Source organism: Galleria mellonella, unplaced genomic scaffold (genome assembly GCF_026898425.1).
Source record: "Galleria mellonella isolate WM207_F2 unplaced genomic scaffold, CSIRO_AGI_GalMel_v1 utg312, whole genome shotgun sequence".
Lineage (NCBI taxonomy): Eukaryota > Metazoa > Arthropoda > Insecta > Lepidoptera > Pyralidae > Galleria > Galleria mellonella.
In genome coordinates, this window is record NW_026442074.1 from 10,893,804 (window position 1) to 10,914,059 (window position 20,256).

The following is a 20,256-nucleotide window of genomic DNA, read 5'->3' on the forward strand; positions in this document are numbered from 1 at the left end:
ACTGTCTACTGCTGAATATAAGAACTAATTTTACCAGAGGGGGACTTTATACAAAAGTCGATGCTTGGGTACCTCTGTCCTATTCGTGTTTCTACCATGAAGCAGTTGTGTTTGCATGGCTGTGTTTCAGTTTGAAGGGTGGAATATGGCGTGAATTTACTGGGTACAGAGTTTCCATCAGGTGGACCGTGAGCTTGTTTGCCATTCTAAATTGTATAAAAAAAAAATTAAGTTCATTTAGATCTTATAAGGACACTAAAGAATCCTTATGTTATTTAAGAGTCAGCATTGTCCTTATATTGACGAAACTAGAAAATAAAACTATGCAACCAAATAGAACCAACATAATAAAAGAAATTAATATTCATAGAATTGTACAATTTATAATATGCCTCTAAATTAGTAAGTATAGACGAAATACTGTGTTATGTGTGTGCGTTTAGATAATATTACCAAATAAATATTATATGACAATTTACTTAACTTACTCATTATGTGAGTCATTGTTTAAATATTGAGCTTTCATTTATGTTATAATCAAACAGATAAGATTACAATGGAATATTTGTATTTGACGTTATTTTCTGATAACATTCAATGATTTTGTTCAACAAAAAAAAAAATTGATTCAATTATGACAAGTTAGTATAGACCAATACGAGAGCACAGCAATTGGTTATGGACAGAATCATCAGTATCAGTGCAAATTTGGCGTTAACAGTCCTATCTAACATCAAAAAACGGGGGAAAGGGATTGTAAGTAGGGATTGGAGACTAAAAATCCCATTGCTAAAAATGTACCCAACCAGATCGACCTCCTTGCGGTTCCCCCTGGAAACTATCATGGTTAATTCCTGATGAATTCGTCATGATGGGCTAACTGGCCGTTTTCATTCTCATCGATCACCCTTCACTGGTGCTCCGCCAGCGTATCTCGTTAGCGCAGGCGGGGTTACCATACCATTTTCATCCACCAAAAAAAAAACATACAAAAAACACCGTCGGATTAAGAGCCTCCTTTTTCAAGTTTGTTGATAATTAGTACTAATCAATGATATGTATTATTATTAAATACATACATTTAAAATGCAAATACATTACCTACTTATAAAAATGCAATTGTTTTCAAATACTCTATGTAAATATATTTTATATAAAATGCAAAATATTGATATATGATATATGATGCCAGATATTGATATATTTAATGACAAACTAGATATATTTTTAAAATGTTGTACAAAATTTGTAAGTTTGTAAAATAAACCTATGGTTCACTACACGTTTTGGGAGACTGTAAGTACGGTGAGTAATTATTAAATAAATAAATAAATGGCTTTGTTAATTTTTTAAAATATTGTAGTAATGTATTTTTCATTCTTAAATTTAAAATTACATAATTTATGAACGCACCCAAACTAAATGTTGACATATTTTTGTTTTCATGTTGGCATTATTGTCGTGATGGCAGGTAGCGTAGAAAGATTTAAAGATGCCCAAGTATTATGCTCAATCTACGGCAGGTAAGTGAATGCGTACTCAAGAAACAGTAGTAAACAGCCACAGCTGTATAGACGGAACATGAAAAAATGAACTTTCTGAATACATGCTAGAGTTAAAATTAGAGAAATAAGAATATGGCTTTTCGTTTGTACGGTAAAACCATAAAAAAATACTATTCAAAAATGCAAGCTTATTTGAATAATAAAATATTATTTGTTTTTATTTATTTTAAACAGGTAGTTTGTACTCGGGACGAAACCAATTTTTTTAGAATGGCAATCAAGCTGACAGCTCACCTGATGGAAAGTGGTAATCGTCGTCTATAGACATGAACAGTACCTTGGACATAACAGAGTATACTGTTTCGCCAATGATACCCCCCTTGCATTGCCAGTCCTAAGGACTAAGGTATTATGCCTTTGTACCCTGTAATTTCATTGCCATATCCCACCCTTCAATCCGGAACACAGCCATGCAAACACAACTGGTTGAAACACGTTAAAATGGGACAGAGAAAGCAAACGACTTTTGTGCAGTCTCCATTTGGTAAGTATTATTATTATTGAAAAAGCTATTCTGAAAATAGGTATTTGTATTTAAATACTTTGTTTTAAAACTAATTTGTATTTTTATTTGAAATTAAAAAATAACCAAATATTTGCATTTTGAATTCAAATAAGTACTTTCAATAAACTATTTTGCACATCTCTGGTTTGAAAAGTAGGATATGGCGTGAATTTACTGGCTACAGAGGAATAACACCTGAGTCCTCAGGAATGGCAAATCAGGTCTTAGTTATGTCCATTCGATGTCATAGTTACCACTTTCCATCAAGCTTGTTTGCCATTTTAAGTTGTATAAAAAAAAACGGACATATTAGTCTAGTGACGTGGGTTGCTAAAGGTCTTAGGTTCGATGTCATAGTCAAGTAAGACAACAAGGCTTTTGTTTGTTCAATAGGTGTCTATGTATTACGCTGTGGATAAACTGTAATTTGCTAGCATTTTATAAGTTATGTAATGAATAATTAATTATGTAATTAAAGAGACGTTTCATAATTCTCTTATAAATATACAAATTTATTTTTATATCAGCCTTTAACTGTCCACTGCTGAACTTAAGTCCCCTCCCTTGGAGGGTTTTACCAATAGCTGCCACGCTTGCAGGCGGGTTGGCGACCGCAATTAGGCTTTGGAGATGTTTTAAGAGGGACGCTGCTGCCCATTCCTCCACTGTGAGCTTCCTTATTCGCCTTATACGACACCCACGGGAAAGGAAGGGGTGGTCCATTCTATGCCGGGACCGACACAGCGAAATGTTTATGTATGCCACTAAATAATTTTTTTCTTTCTTTATTTCAAATCAAATCTGTTACGTCATTGGATTATTGGATATTATTACATTCAAGTTCTGTAAAAATTACGTAGGTATATTTAAGTTTAAACCACTTTTAACTAGCTTTCTTTAGTCGAAAGCCAAAATCTTAATTTTGTGTAAGTAAACAAAATAAAACCTTTATAAATTAAAAACGTATAGTAAATAAAACATATGTTCGTAGTTTCAATTTGATTCGATCGATTTTTTCACATAATTATCTATTAAAATAATTATTATTAAAATTTCACTACATATATACACTTATATACATATAATTATGTACTACTATATTATTAATTTACTTTCTACTACATATATTACAGTATGTACTATATACAGTTGGCGGCAAACAATTTGAACGGTATTAAACCATAGATAATGAAGCGTGTGTTTGATGATATTGTACGTAAAATTATCACAGCGCATGCGTTGACATGTCACGTGATACGAAAATGGTGTTTTAATTATTTGCCGCCGTCTATGCAGACTGAAATTGAAACTGTCATCGCATCCTTTTAAAAGAGTGTTCTATGGATAAACTGAACATTGTCATCTTAGATTATATAGAATAGATAGAGTGTCTCCATAAAAAGGCTTCACTAAAAGCAGGTAATTTTTTTTTCTATGCTGTGTGAAAAGGGTTACAGATACAAATAATTTATTCATAATTTACAAAAATTATTATGTCATTCCCGTTCCAAATTTGTCATATTTTATTCTAAATTCGATAACATACCGTTTTCTATGTAATAAATACACACATGAGATTATGATGTACATTTATTACTACGTGTATGGGAGAAAGAATATTAAATGGTTAAATGAAAAATAAACAATGACACAAAAGTTTTATAACATACCTACTTGAAAGAGCCAGAGAACCTAAAGAGTTCATAATAATTCATAATTATGTTTATTTCTTATTAATACTTTGATTTATGCCTGAGTTTAGACAAAATATATTTACATTTTTGAAAATGGCCACAATTTTTTTTAATACATGTAAGTATATTACTTTGTAAGAAAAACATACATAAGAATTTTAGATGTAAAATAGTTATTAATTCCAATTTAAAAAATCAATCTGATTTAGGACATTTGTACTCTACTTGCAACATTAAAAAAAAAAAAGGTGCGATTGTTTTGATTTAAAAAAATAGTGTCAGCCAATTTGACTTTTAGTTGACTAAAAGTCGACCTGTTTTTTACACTGGATGCTTTATCTATATAATCTAAGATTACCTAAGAAATTTAGTTTGAAAAACGACAAATAATGTTGAGCCTCCCATACTAACTACAGTGTAAGTAACAGTACTAAAGTACTGCTGTACTGTATGAACACTCCCTGCCGCCCGCTACGATCTGACCTCACCCCCTCTCAAACACGCGTCAGTATACAAACTATTTTCGCGCGCTATTTGTAACTACACACGCACACATTGTTCTATGTACAGACGTTACTTGTTTCTGTAGTTGTGACAGGCACGGATCGTGGCGTTTTTGTTTGAAGTATCCGGTATGTGCTTTATTTTAATGAGTGATAATGGAATAGTAACCCAGCCTGCGCTATCGGTATACGCTGGCGGGGCACCAGTGAAGGATGATAGGTGACGATGAAAGCAAGTCAGTTGGACCATTGTGACGAATTCCACTAGAATTAACTACGATAGTTTCTAGGGGGAACCACGTGGAGGTCGACCTGATAAGGTGTATTGTTGGCAATGAATAAGTTAGATTCTGGGTTGTGCTGACAAGGCACGTTCAGTTGTTGAGTTAGTATGGAAGGCGTAAAACTTTTGTCGTTTTTCATTTACGAAATCTATTCTATAGCATATATAGATTCATAATTTCAATTATCGCTAACGACTTCGATTTCAGCTTGTGCATAACTTAACTAGTAGCCATTTTGTTTATTTACCTGTAGTATCCACAGGGTTGCGCTGCGGGATAATTGAATGGACATATCTAGCGACGAAATGTCCGAATATCATCTTGAAGTCAGGGTTGTGCATCATTTCTACGAACTCGTGGAAGTCCAGATAACCGGAGTTGTCCCGGTCGGCCAGGTTCATGATCTTGTCCACCACATTGTCTGGCAAGTCGTGGTCGTACTCGCGGGATTCTATGATCTCTTTGAGTTCGGTGTACGATATTTTCCCATCGTTGTCTTTGTCGTACTGAAAGAAAAAAAAGAAAAAATTGTACTTAATTTAAAAATAAAATAAAGATCAAGGAACAGAAAAAAAAACACAATAACCTATAATTAATTTATATAGATTTTATATAAGTAAAAGTATTTTTAAGGGATGATAATGGAATTATTGGGTGAGGGATGATAGACGAGAAAGAAAACAGGGGAGCTACTGTGAAATAAATTTCCGAATTTTCAAACTCAATTTCATGTATTTGGGCATACTGAAATCAGTCCAGCAAATGGAATTTAACATTTCGTTTGTCATAAATCCTACCGCGTAAAGGCGTAACCGTCGTCTATCAATATAAACAGTACCATGGACATAACAAAGTATACTGTTTTGTCCATGATACCTCCCTTGCGTTGCCATTCCTGAGGACTTGAGTGTTATAGCTCTGTACCCTGTAATCTCACTGCCATATCCCACCCTTCAAACCGAAACACAGCCATGCAAACACAACTGCTTCACGGTAGAAAGACGAATGGGACAGAGGTACCTAAGCAAGCTACTTTTGTACAAAGTTTCCCTCTGCTAAATTATTATAGACATAAACCATTACAAGAAATTATCATTTTTAGATAGCGCTTGAAGATAAACTATATCCTTTAGTAACGGTACTGTGAAACCGCAACAATTAAGTGCAGAAGTCTAACCGATGCCAGAACAAACATGCAGATAGATAAACATTGTTCTGGCACCTACTTACTGTGTTATTGTGGCATAAATGCAAAATAATGTTACTTTTTTTATATATTTTCCTTTTGTATATATAAGGGGCGGCCAACTTGACTAGACCCAAGACCTACCGTTTACTGACGAAACCCTGTGCGATCTACCAATTGCATACTTCTTGAAATCACAAATGAAACAACATAGTTCAGTACACAATTATGTAGTATTGTAGTGTATTTTTTATTTTATTAAGAGGGGAAACATAAAACTGAAAAGTATTCTCAGCAACTACTTATTTATATTAGCGTGAGCATTGCGTCCGAGCATCTTCCGCTAGATTAGCAAAATATTATATTGTTTGCCTTGCCACGATCGACTGGACTAATAGTCGCGATTGACCAATTAGCCACCACTGGTATATGTACTCTTTTATCTCTTTTTATTTGCATGTAAGTTTGTAAAATAAAACTATGGCTCACTACACGTTTTGGGAAACTGTAAGTGTGGTGAGTAATTTTCAAATAAATAAATAAATATGTATCTATGTCTGTTATTATTTGTGTGTTGTAAGTAATGCAAATAAACCTATCTATTTATTTATTAGGCTTATTTTTTTTAATGGGTGTTAATGGAATGGTAAATCCACGCGCGCTATCGGTTTACACCGGCGGGGCACCAGTGAAAGATGATAGGTGAGGATTAAGGAGGTTAGTTAGCCCATCGTGACGAATTCAACAAGAATTGTTCACGATGGTTTCCAGGGAAAACCACGTGGAGGTCAATCTAATAGGGCATATTGGTAGCAACGGGGCTGTCAAACTCCAATGCTAACAATCCCTTTCCCCCACTATTAGGCGTGTTAAGACCCATCATAATATTTTTTTCTTAAGTATCTCCCATGTATAGACTTTGTTTAGTCCCAATTCTGTTAGTAAGAAATGGTTGGTCAGTTTATGGATAAAAGATAATCAAATAGGTGCATCCAAAAATAAAATTTAATCCCACAAAAAAACCGACTGTAGCAAAACCAGTTATTTCGATTCAAAAACAATGATGTAAGCACAACTACAATGTAACATGTAATTAATAAAATTTTTTATCAAAAACAAATGGTTATGATAAAAATAGTTAATTAAAGATTGTACACCGCTCTAGCCGCTGACATTGATACTCCTTTCCACTTTGGGTTTACTGGAAGAGAACTCTATTAGAGTTAAGCTCGCCTTCGTACATTTGATTACGTCTGTCATATTCTTTTTTTTTGTACAACTTAAAATGGCAAACAAGCTGACGGTCCATCTGAAAGTGGTAACCGTCGCCTATAGACATAAGCAGTACCATGGACATAACAGAGTATACTGTTTCGCCCATGATAACGCCCATGCGTTGCCATTCCTGAGGACTCATGTGTTATTCCTCTGTACCCAGTAAATTCACGCCATATCGCACCCTTCAAACCGAATTCTTATAACTGGTGTGTACAATAAAGAATTAAATAAATAAATAAATAAAGATTACGTCGCATAAAACAGACTTCAGTTGTGACAAAACTAGTTATTCTTGCCTGACAATTATTATTATTATTTATTTAAATGTATTTAAAATTTGAATGTGATGACGAATAATTGTATGAAATTGACTTGTATGTATAATTTTTAACTGTCTGTGTAATTACATATTTTTGTATGCTGTACGTACAGGCTAAATACATATGTATATCGAACGAGATTATATTATTAACATCTTCATGTATTTATACGCATGTTTTACAAATAAATAATCTTGAATTTTGAATCTTGAATCTTTGTTTTAAAAATAACTAAACCGATTTTGAAAAAAATCTTTGGGACTAATCTGTAAGTATGTATATCCTTCAAAATAAAAAAAAAAGACTTTTGCAAATCAGTTTTTAACTGACGAAGTTATGAGGTAGCAAAAAAAATACAATCGAATTAAGGACTTCTTTTTTAAAAGTCGTTTGAAAAATGTATAAATGTTTAGTTCTTTGGTATTCAATTGATAACAATGTAGGTCATCATATTATTGTCTTGGTAGAAATGTTGACTGTAGACATTAACTAGTGTTAGGTCATAATCCAAACACAAGTGAGTAATGTATAACCGTCCTTTACACTAGTCTACATGTACACTAATATTATAAAGAAAAAAAACTTGTATTTTTGTGTGTATGTATGTTTGTAATGAATAAACTATAAAACTACTTTGCCGCTTTCAAAAATTCTTTCACCATTAGAAAGCTACATTCACCCTGAGTAACATAGGCTATATTTATTGCTAGAAAAGATTAGGGATCATAATTAAAACTTTAGTAACGTAACTCGAGGTGTAAAAAAATGCTATAAAATATCCTTCGTCGCGTGCGCTGCTGAAACTATTGGTGATAGAACAAGAGTATGTTCTACAATATTGAAGAAAATATCAATAACTACAAAAAACTTCGCGATACTATATGTCCAACTATTATCGTTATGTCACAATAATAACTTTTTATAATGTTGTAAAAATGTCCACCCGTGCGAAGCAGGGACGGGCCGCCAAATTTTTTTTTTTATACCATTTAGAATGACAAACAAGCTGACGGTCCACCTGATGGAAAGTGGTAACCCTCGCCTATATTATTATCGTTTCGCCCATGATACCCCCCATGCGTTGCCATTTCTGAGGACTCAGGTGTTATTCCTCTGTACCCAGTAAATTCACGCCATATCCCACTCTTCAAACCGAAACACAGCCATGCAAACACAACTGCTTCACGGTAAAATCAAGATTTTTGTACAAAGTCCCTGTCTGGTGAATTCGATTCTTAGAATTTTAGCTTTTTTAATTAATTTAAATTGTACATTAAAGAACACTTTTATATGATGCCTACAGCCACACCATCGGTAGGTGATCCATCCTCACACCTTAGAACCACAATGATCACACACAGAATGATGGTGATAATCTTATTGTTTTGGTAGAAATGTTGACTGTAGGCATTAGCGTGTTAGATCACAATCCAAATATAAGTAACACTTGTGTCAATAGAAAAGTATGTTTGCAAATGGTTATATATATGTATATGTATATATAGTACGGTTTGATATAAGAGTACAAACAATTTGTAGTATTTTAGTAGTATTTATACTTAGCTAACGGGTATACTGAAGATTCTATATAAATAAAAGTTTTATAGGATCATATTGGATTGAGTGAGAGATGATAGATGAGAATGAAAACAGGAGATCTACCATATATATATATATATATATATATATATATATATATATATATATATATATATATATATATATATATATATATATATATATATATATATATATATATATATATATATATATATATATATATATATATATATATATATATATATATATATATTTATATATATTTATATATATTACATATATTTTATTTTTTTGATGGGTGAAAATGGTATGGTAACCCCGCCTGCGCTATCGGGATACGCTGACGTGGACACCAGCGAGGGACGACAGGTGAGGATGAAGAGACAGGTTAGTTAGCCCATGACGATTTCCACTAGAATAAACCACGACGGTTCTTAGGGAAAACATCGTGAAGATCGACCTGACAAGGTACATTACTTGTTAGCAATGGAGCTACTCGTACCAGTCCCCATCACCAACAATCCCTTCTCCTCCCACCGAACAACATCTGGCCAGCCTTATCCGTATTTGGAAAGCGATATAGCACTCGCAAAAAGTATCTTATCAAGTTGAATTACTTAGAATTGGATTATCGCTTCCTTTGTAGTACAAAGGCTTGGCATTTCGGGCAAGTGGGTAAGCAGTAGGGAGATAGCGTTATATTTCATAAAGTTATTTCATAACTGCTAAAAGTTATGTTTCTATTCGACACATAATACAATCTTTCCATTAAACACATCTTTTTTAAATGGATGATAATGAAATGAAAACCTCGTCTCGACCACCACGCGGACAACACCTGGAAACCATCGTGTTGAATTCCAGGTGTACTCATCACGATGGGCTAATTGACCTGTCTCATCTATCATCCCTCACTGGTGCCCCGCCAGCATATACCGTTAGCGCAAGCGGGGATTTCTTTTTTTTTATACAACAGAATGGCAAACAAGCTGACGGCCCACCTGATGGAAAGTGGTAACCATCGCCTATAGACATGAGCAGTACCATGGACATAACAGAGTATACTGTTTCGCCCATGATACCCCCCATGTGTTGCCATTCCTGAGTACTCAGATGTTATTCCTCTGTACCCAGTAAATTCACGCCATATCCCACCCTTCAAACCGAAACACAGCCATACAAACACAACTGCTTCACGGTTGAAACACAAATGAGACAGAATCCGTTCCATTATCATCTATATAAAAAAAAAAAAAACTACCCGTACGTGTATGTTATGATGCGGAAGCACATCTCGATTAACCACTGTTCACGGGCGCGAAGTGGCGGGTAAAAACTAGTATTGTATTGAAGCGTTAAAATCTCGCTTCATGTACAGAAAAAGTGTCGCAGTAGAGGCCCACTTGCGAAGATCGTAAAATCATTAATTCGTTCAACTGAACCAGATGGCTCGATGACGCCCGATTGTGACACTGCGTAATTTTAACCAATTCAATTTCAAGTTCTAAGAACGTGGACACCGCAATCAGTGGCCAGATCCAATTGTTATCAATCACCATAAACTATCCATGATGAGTCATGCGGGAAAATTGATGACTTGGACGATGTCTCATGCGACGTGTCTTGTATGCTAATTTTTATGTTTTAGACACTAACTGTATTAATAGATTTTTTTTAAAATTATGTTCCAATAAAGGTAGGGGGGTAGGTATACCATAGGCAGGCAGGTATTTCCCTGTTTGTATCTGGATAATTACATTAGCCTTTAACTGTCCACTGCTGAACATAAGCCTCCTTGGAGGGGTTTTGCCAGTAGTTGCCACATTTGGCAGGCGAATTGGCAACCGCAGTCAGGCTTTAGAAATGTTTTAAGAGGGACGCTGCTGCCCATCCCTCGTCCTCCCTAAGTCGGTTCTTATGACACTCAAGGGAAAGTAAGTATATATATTAGAATTTATTAAAAAAAAAAAACTATTGGACTGCTCGGTAAATTACAACAATAGTCAAGTAGTTTCAAAAGAAACGAACGGATGCGAAGAGTTTCTATGTTATATTATATATTAGCTTTCGTCCATAACTTCATATGCATAGATTTTGGAAGTGAGTAAATGTTGTTTAGTCACGGAATAATTGCTTTAAAAATAAAAAAAAAAATAGACTTATTTTGGATATTACTAACAATCCCTTACCCCCAGCTAGTATGTATTATACCTACACATATTTAGTGTTTATGGACAGCTACTAAATTTAACACTTCGTTACCAAAAAAAAAATGTTTACTTTGCACATTCCTGTTACAATATTGTGGTAATGTCTTAAATTTATTTTGACCTTCGCCAGAATAGGAACTTTGGTATTTCCCTGTTTGTATCTGGATAATGTAATATTAAAAAGATTGTCTTACAAAAAAAAAAAGCGGTTATTTTGTTTAAAAAACTAAACTTAGTTAGTTACTAAATGAAGGGCTTCTGTGTGTACGCTAGTATGCTCCGAGCAGCGATCTAAGTATTTGACTGAAGATGCCTCGTTTAGAGATGAAACACGTGTTGTAAAACGTGCGTAAACATGATGGCAGTCGGAGATTGATGGCTAATATGGAAGGTTGTGGAACATCTAGTAGTAATAGTGGTGGCCAATCTTCAAGCGTTAACAGTTACACACATACTAATGGTAGCGGAATTAAATAGAATAATTCTAATCAAATGCGCAAAGCTGCAGACAAACTGCAATGCAGTTTCGCAGCACTAAGTATATATACTGTCTATGTAACTGTTTACTTGAAATAAATAAATAAATAACTAGTGATATGAACTTTCGTTTGATAACACTTACTTCAGATAAATGATATCAATCTAATATCTGCCCCCCTGGACAAGTAGCAAACGAGTCCATCCAGACAGCACCGGGGATGCCCTTTATACGGGTCGTACCAATGTCTCCCGTTCCATCGTGGAGAACAATCGTGAACAGCTTGTGTCTGAAATCGAGAGAACACTAACTGGAGTCTCTGATTGGGGACGACAAAACATGGTCCAATTTAACCCCTCTAAGACACAAGCTTGCGCGTTCACCGCTAAGAAAACCCCATTTGCTGTGGCCCCACAGTTCCAAGGCACGTCTCTTAACATCTCTAAAAGCATTGGGATCCTTGGTGTCGACATCTCTAGTGACGTACAGTTCCGTAGCCACCTCGAAGATAAGGTGAAGCTGGCATCTAAAAAACTCGGTGTGCTCAATAGAGCGAAGCATTACTTCACGCCGGATCAACGCTTTACATTTTAATGCTTTACAAATCGCAAATCCGGCCCCATATGGAGTATTGCTGTCACTTATGGGCGGGAGCACCTAGATACCAGCTTGAACCCTTCGACTCAGTGCAACGGCGAGCTATGAGAATTGTCGATGATCCCATGCTTGCAAGCGGTATTGAACCCTTAAGTCTTAGGAGAGATTTTGCCTCACTCTGCGTGTTCTACCGTTGTGTGCTCAGAGGAACTGTTCGATATGATGCCTACGGCCACTTTCTATCATCGTACGGCTCGCCATCGACAGGGAGTTCACCCTCATACCTTACAGCCTAAATGGTCGCGTACAACGCGGTTTCAGAGATGCTTTCTCCCACGAACACTCAGGTTATGGAATGAGCTCCCTGCCGAGGTTTTTGAGTGACTACAGCATGGGGTTCTTCAAAAGGGGGTAAAGAGGTTTCTTCAGGGTCGGCAACGCGCGCGTAATACCTCTGGTATTGCAGGCGTTCATAGGCTACGGTAACCGCTTACCATCAGGTGGGCCGTATGCTTGTTTGCCACCACAGTGGTATAAAAAAAAAAAAAAAAAAAAGCAACATCGTGAGATAGAGTGAGCCAGCGACGTCCGATGTCTCATTCTAACTTATGGATGCACTAGTGATAACGATTCTATAGATAGATACGTTTGGCATTTGTCTAGGGACTCTGGTTTTCTAGTACAAAATAAATGCAGATGACAGTTTTTGTCACTCTTTTATGCAAAAAGTACTGAAAGGATTAGAATGAAATTTGACACACAGGTCGGTTATATCCGAACTTAATATATAGGCTACTTTATGTGGATACATATGCGAGTGAAACCGCGAGATGCATTTAGTAAGTGATCACATTGACTATGCACTGAACCGTAAAAGGAGTGCCAATATTTGCGTTATTTAAAAAAAAAATATGCAGACATTTCCTGTCAGAGTGGCATAGTGATTCAGATGTACATCAACTAATTAAAAATAAAAATGTTTTAGGAAACATTGGGTTATGAAAGACAGATGTTTTCCAGAGGAACTTTTTGTACTATGTAGTCTTAACAGCTACTTCAGTTTCACCTAAGCAGCTTACCTTCTGCATTCAGCTTTGAAGAGACAGTTACAATTATTAGGTAATGTGACTCAATGTCTTAAAGTCACAAAGGTTATCAATGCATGAGTTATGTTTTCAATTTTGCAAAAAAATAATGCTTTATATAATATTTATAATAAAAATATAATTAAATCATCTGTGACCGTGACCTCATTTTTTATATTATCACCTTACTGAACTACTGAACACAGGCTTCCCTTTATTGGGAGTGGGGGAGGGTACCAGTTTTTCCATTTCCATGGTTGGCAGCTGGATTGACAATGGTAGTTAGGCTTTGGTGATATTTTAAGAGGGAAACTGCTGCCTATCTCTTGAATATTCAATGCCGTTAGTTGCTCTTATGATACCCACGGGAGAGGAAGGGGTATCTCATTCTAAGTCGGGATGTGGAAATTTTTATAGCATGACAACAAACTTACTTCATTATAAGAATTCTTTAGATAGATAGATATTCTTTATTGTTTCCTTCAAAAGATTATATGAAGATTTAGATGATGATGATGATGGTGATGATGATAAGTGGAGATATAAAGGAGGAGAAAATTGAATCACACGAGTAAAGGATAGGCAAGAGTGGAACAAACTGGAGAAGGTCTACACCTGAGAATTTTAATATTTCAAATGAAATTGAAAATTAATATTTTAAATACACTATCAGGACTTAAAACAATGAAAAATTGCAGGTAAATAGTAACTACAATATACATATATAAAATTATTATTTATTGTCCAACAAAACAGAAAAAAAATAGAAAAATAAAAAAAGTAACATTTTTATACTAACACAAATCAAGTAAGTACCAACATTAAATATTATGATAATTTGCTAAAACAGTTAACATTCAATGATAAGGAAATAATTATTTGATTTAATTTAGAATATATTCCACAAAAAAAAACTTTATTAATTGCGGCAAAACTAGGTATTTTGATTTAAAAAGTCAACTACATTTGTTTATGCATGAAAAAGTAACAAAACCATCCATCCATTCTTACAAACATTCACATTTATTACATTAATTGAATTAAGAATAGATTGTAATGTTTTTTTTATTTTGACACTTATATCTGCAATCAGTCAAGGACTACAAGCAGATGTGTTGTTTGCAGATAATAACAAAAGAGTATGCACCTCAGCAAGAACATCTACTCATACAGATTTTTTTTTTAATTTTTTTGAGGCTCTATCCTTTTGTTTCTGAATTTTTGTTTGTTTGTAACACTTTATTGTACAGTAAAGTCTTAAATTATAGTATACAGAGTTTTTGAGAAAGGAATGAGTACAATAGAGAACTTGTCCTATAAAAGAAATCTCTTCCAGTCAACCTCTGAATGTCTGATAGAAATTGTAAATTGGTGGAGACAAAAAAAAACTAATTAAAAAAAAAATAGATAAATAATAGGTGTTACAATTACACTGACGGATGGTGTGATGATTACAATGAGGATTTTGTAGTGTTTTAAACATTTTTGGTACGAAATATCAATCAGCTGTGTTTCGATAAAAAAAAAAAAAAACTATAGACATTTAGTTGTTTATGCCTGAAGGAGTAACAAACAGCCATCCATTATTACAAATATTCACATTTATTATATTAATAAGATTAAAAATAGATTAATTGCAATACATAATTTTGAACAGTAAATTCCTATTTCTGAAATATTACAGAACTAGTCATAAATCAGGCACAATTGTGTGTTTACGTAAAATATGAATCATAAATACTAATTAAATAATGATACCAAAATTATGATAGTTAGTGGTACATGTAATACATACAAATCAATGACTCTGTAGGAAACCTGTTATGCAATTGCATTCCATGATATAATCCAGACAAAGATCTATGTTATAATTAAAAAAAAAAAATTGTACTATACACAGCCTGCATAGATGAGGAATATTTTTTTATAGATAACATTATTATAAAAAGGTTTAAATTGTTGTTTGTAGTTGATAAACTCAAAAAATATTTAACAGATTTTATAACTGCTTTAAAGTGATAGAATAAGTATAGAAAGATACTTTATCAATGCGTAATATTGTCTGTGGTTTATTTTAAAAACGTTAGAGATCTTCTGTTTATTTATTTATTAGATCTCCTTGAAGGCAGCCAATGATAGATAGAATATTGGTTCATTTTGTACATTCATATCGCTTTATACTACTTATACAGTATTACGATATTAAGGTATAATTACCAATATACCTTGAAAATATTGATGACATTTTTAAATTGCAATAATTCCATTCTATGTTGATCCAATACAAATTTTATTAGGAATGAAGTTCATTTTTTATCAGTGAATTTTTTTTTATTTTTGCCTATACATAAAATATGATTACGATAGTAATTTTTGATGATCACTTATTAACTGTTATCATTGTGGTAAATGTAAAAAGTCTTAATTCATTTATAATTGCACTAATATACAAACTTTACAACTGCAAACATAAATTATAGAATTAAATTTATAATTTTCTATTTTAATGAAGAAAGTGCTTAATTAAAATAGGTATTCAATTATATTTCTCATACATATTAAGAAGCAAAAAAGTTTAATAGCCGGAACGTAAAAAAAAAAAAAACTTTGATGGCTGTCTAATAAATGTGAATTTAAAAAGAAAATATCTACCTTATTAAATATTCTCTGCCAGTACAAATCAGACCTCGTTGGAGTCATCGGGATGGAAACCGAATCCTGTCGAGCAGGCATCTTTGCAGAAGTGTCGTGCAAGTATTAAGTGAAAGAAATTCTAAATAAAGTAGCACATCACATTAAACACAAGGAAAGCACGTCTATTGTTTATGAATGGAGCAATAAAACTGGTTTGGAGTAATATTCAGATAATTACAAATAAATTTACTCTATATTGTTAAATTAATCTGAATCATCACTTATTTCGAACCAAAAACAAAAAATAACTAGACCCAAAGAAAACACAACTTAAAAGATCAACTCCACAACAAGAACTGATAAAATAAAATGAAAGAAAAATTAAATTTGACTTTGACAGACTTGACACTCTTATGTCTGTTTGACAAACAGACATAAGAGTGTCAAGTTATTACACTTCGTAAACGGTCAAAATAGAAACATTATTTACCTAAATTTATAAACTTAATCAAGTATAATTATACTACGATTATGAATCAAACCTGTGAATCAAACAGGTAATATCCTTTATATATGAGTCAAATATATATAAAAAGACAATAGATACTTTTATGATCTTAGTAATAATGCGTATAAGACAAAGAAGACGGAACCACTCTGTTTGTGTTCTACAAACAGCTTATACTAGCGTTGGTCGTTTAATTCAAAGACATTGGATAAGAATATAATATTTTTTTTTTATAAAATTATTAGATTAGTACGCGTAGATTCCAGAAATAAGAAAATCAATGAAATGGACAACTTCTAGATGGCAAATCTAAATAAAACATACACCAGTTTTTAAGTTAAATCTTCAGGACTACAAATATAGAAACAGCATCCAATTTGATGCAATAGAAACAAACATGCATACAGACACAACATTTCTAAAATTTATTGTTTTGGTTTCTATCGCTTTTATTGAGACACCTTATTTAAATTTTTCTTAAATATCTCTCATGTATACATGTATGTATGTATATTGTCTAGTTATAATTTTATTATATAAGTAAGATGTACCTAATTTTAATAATTTATTTGATACTTCACCATTTACGGAAAACACATAATTATATAGTTGTTCTGGTAATATTATTGATACAACTAACTTTGTCTATTTACTATCTATCGTATTTAAGAGCTGCGCTCTTGTAGGTGAAGCTCTCGCCAATCACTACGATTTTTAACGAGTTTTTCTATCTTTTGATACGACACAGCACCAACTTTTTCCTTGATTTGTCTGATGTAACTATGTCTTGGTCTCTCTCTTTCCCTCCTTTCTTCTATCTTACCTTCTGTTATAATATTCATAAGTTCGTCGTGTTGTATCAAGCGTCCTAACATTTTTTGTTCTGATCTCAGTTCTTATAATTTGTCTCTTTTCTTTAACCCTTAATAAGACTTCCTCATTACTAATTCGATCAATGTCTATTTACTTATTTATATATATAGAAGGTATATACAATGGAAAAGGTACAGACGATAGGTAGAAAAAAATATCTGAAGGAACATGTAAACTCCTCTTTTTCTGAAGTCGGCCCAAAATATAATTTAAGTAACAAGGAGTGTGGAAGACGAGCGTTAAGAGAATGCCAGGGAAAATATATGCGATAAGAAACGTCACTGTCATGTCTGTGAGGCCAGTTCGAATGAGAGGTGAAATAATAATGAACAATCTAGACAAGTGGCAGTGTATTCAGCCAAGTCCAAAGAAAAAAATGTGGCGTCGCAGCAACCGTGTGTAATATTACACGAACCATTTCAAGCTACTTTTGGCCTGGCCCCCTCACAACTCGGAACTTATTTAACTTTCATACATGAAATTTGGCACAGTTATTAAAGGCCAGCTTGTTTAGAATCCATAATATCATAAATGTGTTGCTCAAATAAGCCTGCACATATAAATCTTGAGCTTGAATTACATTCTAAGTGAAATAAATGAATTGTGTAATTAATTATCTGTTAAAGTTTAAGAATTTTTAATGCCTTTTAAGAAATAAATCTATTTATTTTTATTATTAGTAAACATGGTGGTTACCTACTATGTTTGAAACAAGAATTCATAATATAATATTGCACGTTTTTGTAACTTGTAAATTTTAAGATTTTTCACACAGAATTGGTACCTATGTAGATCTCATCTCTTGTTTTGACGAAGTTGAAACAACGCATATTATTAATAGTGAACTTGGCTTTAATTTCAAATTTATGTTTTTGAACTCGCCTAAAGACATGAGCAATACCATGGACATAACCGAGTATACTGTTTAGCACATGATACCTCCACGAGTTGCCATTGCTGAGGGTACAGACGAATAACACCTGATTGACTCAGGTGTTATTCCTCTGTACCCTGTAACCTTACTTAATGGAAAAGGAATTTTGCCAACCCGCCAAGCGTGGCAACTATCGACGAATTCCTCCGATGGGGGGAGGCTGGTGAGACATGGGTTTGTATATTTATTTATAGACAGCACAATTATAACTTTTAAATACTATAATTTATATTAAAAATTAAACCGATAGCTACATTTAAAATTTATTTTTTCTATTTAGGATAGTATCTGAAGTTATAATGCTTAGTTTCCTTCAGTAATCAAAGTAAGATATAAATTTCGAAGCTGATTTTTAATGTAAATTAATTGTCATAGCAACAAATTTTACTACATTCCTTATAGATAAGTGTAGTAAATACCTGCATTATCTATAAAATTATCTAATTTTAATCTTTAAGAGACAAAAAAAAAAAAACAAATGTAAATTTTTGTTATATTAACATAAATGTATATTTATACAATTCTCTGTATTTTAGATTTGATACATCATTCACTAAGCAATCGCTCAGCGCATTATCATAAAATTAAAAGTTAAAAACTATAAAATTGTAAACAAATAGTGCTTACAATTAAAATATTTTATCACAGTAGCGCCGGCTAAAGCTTGTCGTCGACGGCCGGACTAAACAATAGTTTTAGGTATGTCTTGATCCGAGTTTTCTGTATTAATAACTTAGCAATATCTCCGTCTAACTTCCTGGTTATTGAGGAACGCCACTTTGCCCCGTCTTGGTGGAATCTGAAAAATAAAGGCACAACTAATCAAATTTAGAATTTATTTGCATTATCACATATAAACCAGAGGGAGACTTTGTACAAAAGTCGTCTGCTTGGCCACCTCTGTTCCATTCGTGTTTCAATAAAATTCATAATATAATTGTTTCATTCAATAATTTATAAAAATACAACAAAAACAATATTCCATTAGAACAGGTAAATATATTTAAATATTTAGGCAGTTTAATCACAAGTAACTCCAGATGTACTCCGGATATAGTCGCGAGAATAGTTATGGCTAAATAAGCCTTCAACAACAAAAAAAAAAAACACCTTTTACAGGCTAAGATTTTTTTATGCAATTTAGAATGGCAAACAAGCTAACGGCCCACCTGGCGGATAGTAGTAACCGTCGCCTATAGACATGAGCAGTACCATGGCTATAACAGAGTATACTGTTTCGCCCATGATACCCCCTATGTGTTGCCATTCCTGAGGATTCAGATGTTATTCCTCTGTACCCTGTAAATTTACTGCCATATCCCACCCTTCAAACCGAAACACAGCCATGCAAACACAACTGCTTTACGGTAGAAACACGAATGGGACAGAGGTGACCAAGCAAACAATTTTTGTGCAGTCTCTGGAGATAATCTAAGATACCAAAAGATACTAGAAAGTGGCTTATCAAGACCTATATCTGGAGCTATATCAGACACTAACTCGAAAAGAAACAAACTTAAAGTCTTTTAAATGTAGTGCTGGAAAAAGATGGAGAAAATTAGCTGGAAAGATCCTATTTTTTTTTAACGGGTTATAATGGTATGGTAACCCCGTCTGCGCTATTGGTATTCACTGGCGGGGCACCAGTGATAGATGAGTGATGAGAATGAAAGCAGATCAGTTAGCCCATCCTGACGAATTCAACTAGGATTAGCCATGATGGTTTCCAGGAGGAACCACGTGGAGGTCGACGTGACAGGGTATATTGCTAGTAATGGAGATATTTGACCCCATTACTAACAATCCCTTTCCCCCCGGAAAGATCCTATTAGTAATGAGGAGGTTCTATTTAGGGTTAAGAAAAGAGACAAATTATAAAAGCTACTGAGGTCAGAAGGGGAAAAATGTTAGGAGACTTGATACGACTTGACGAAATTATGAACATTCTAATAGAAGGAAGGTGGGGAAGGGGGGAGACCAATACATAGTTACATCAGGCAGATCAAGGAAAAACTTGGTGTCGTGTCGTACCAAGAGGTGAA

The 20,256-nt window shown here is 33.7% G+C and overlaps 1 protein-coding gene across 4 annotated transcripts in view; it reads right to left on the bottom strand.

The window, feature by feature from the left end:
• The window catches only part of LOC113515164 (rhomboid-related protein 2), a 36,915-nt gene extending 20,648 nt beyond the window's left edge, over positions 1–16,267 (bottom strand). For all 4 annotated transcript variants that reach the window (XM_052895854.1, XM_052895853.1, XM_052895851.1 and 1 more), the window contains exons 1-2: positions 15,918–16,267; positions 4,799–5,057 (exon numbers count right to left, since the gene is read on the bottom strand). In XM_052895854.1, the coding sequence (XP_052751814.1) occupies positions 4,799–5,057; positions 15,918–15,998 (340 nt within the window). In that variant the 5' untranslated portion in view covers positions 15,999–16,267. The remainder of the gene's footprint in view (positions 1–4,798; positions 5,058–15,917) is intronic.
• Between the last annotated feature and the right edge of the window lie 3,989 nt (positions 16,268–20,256).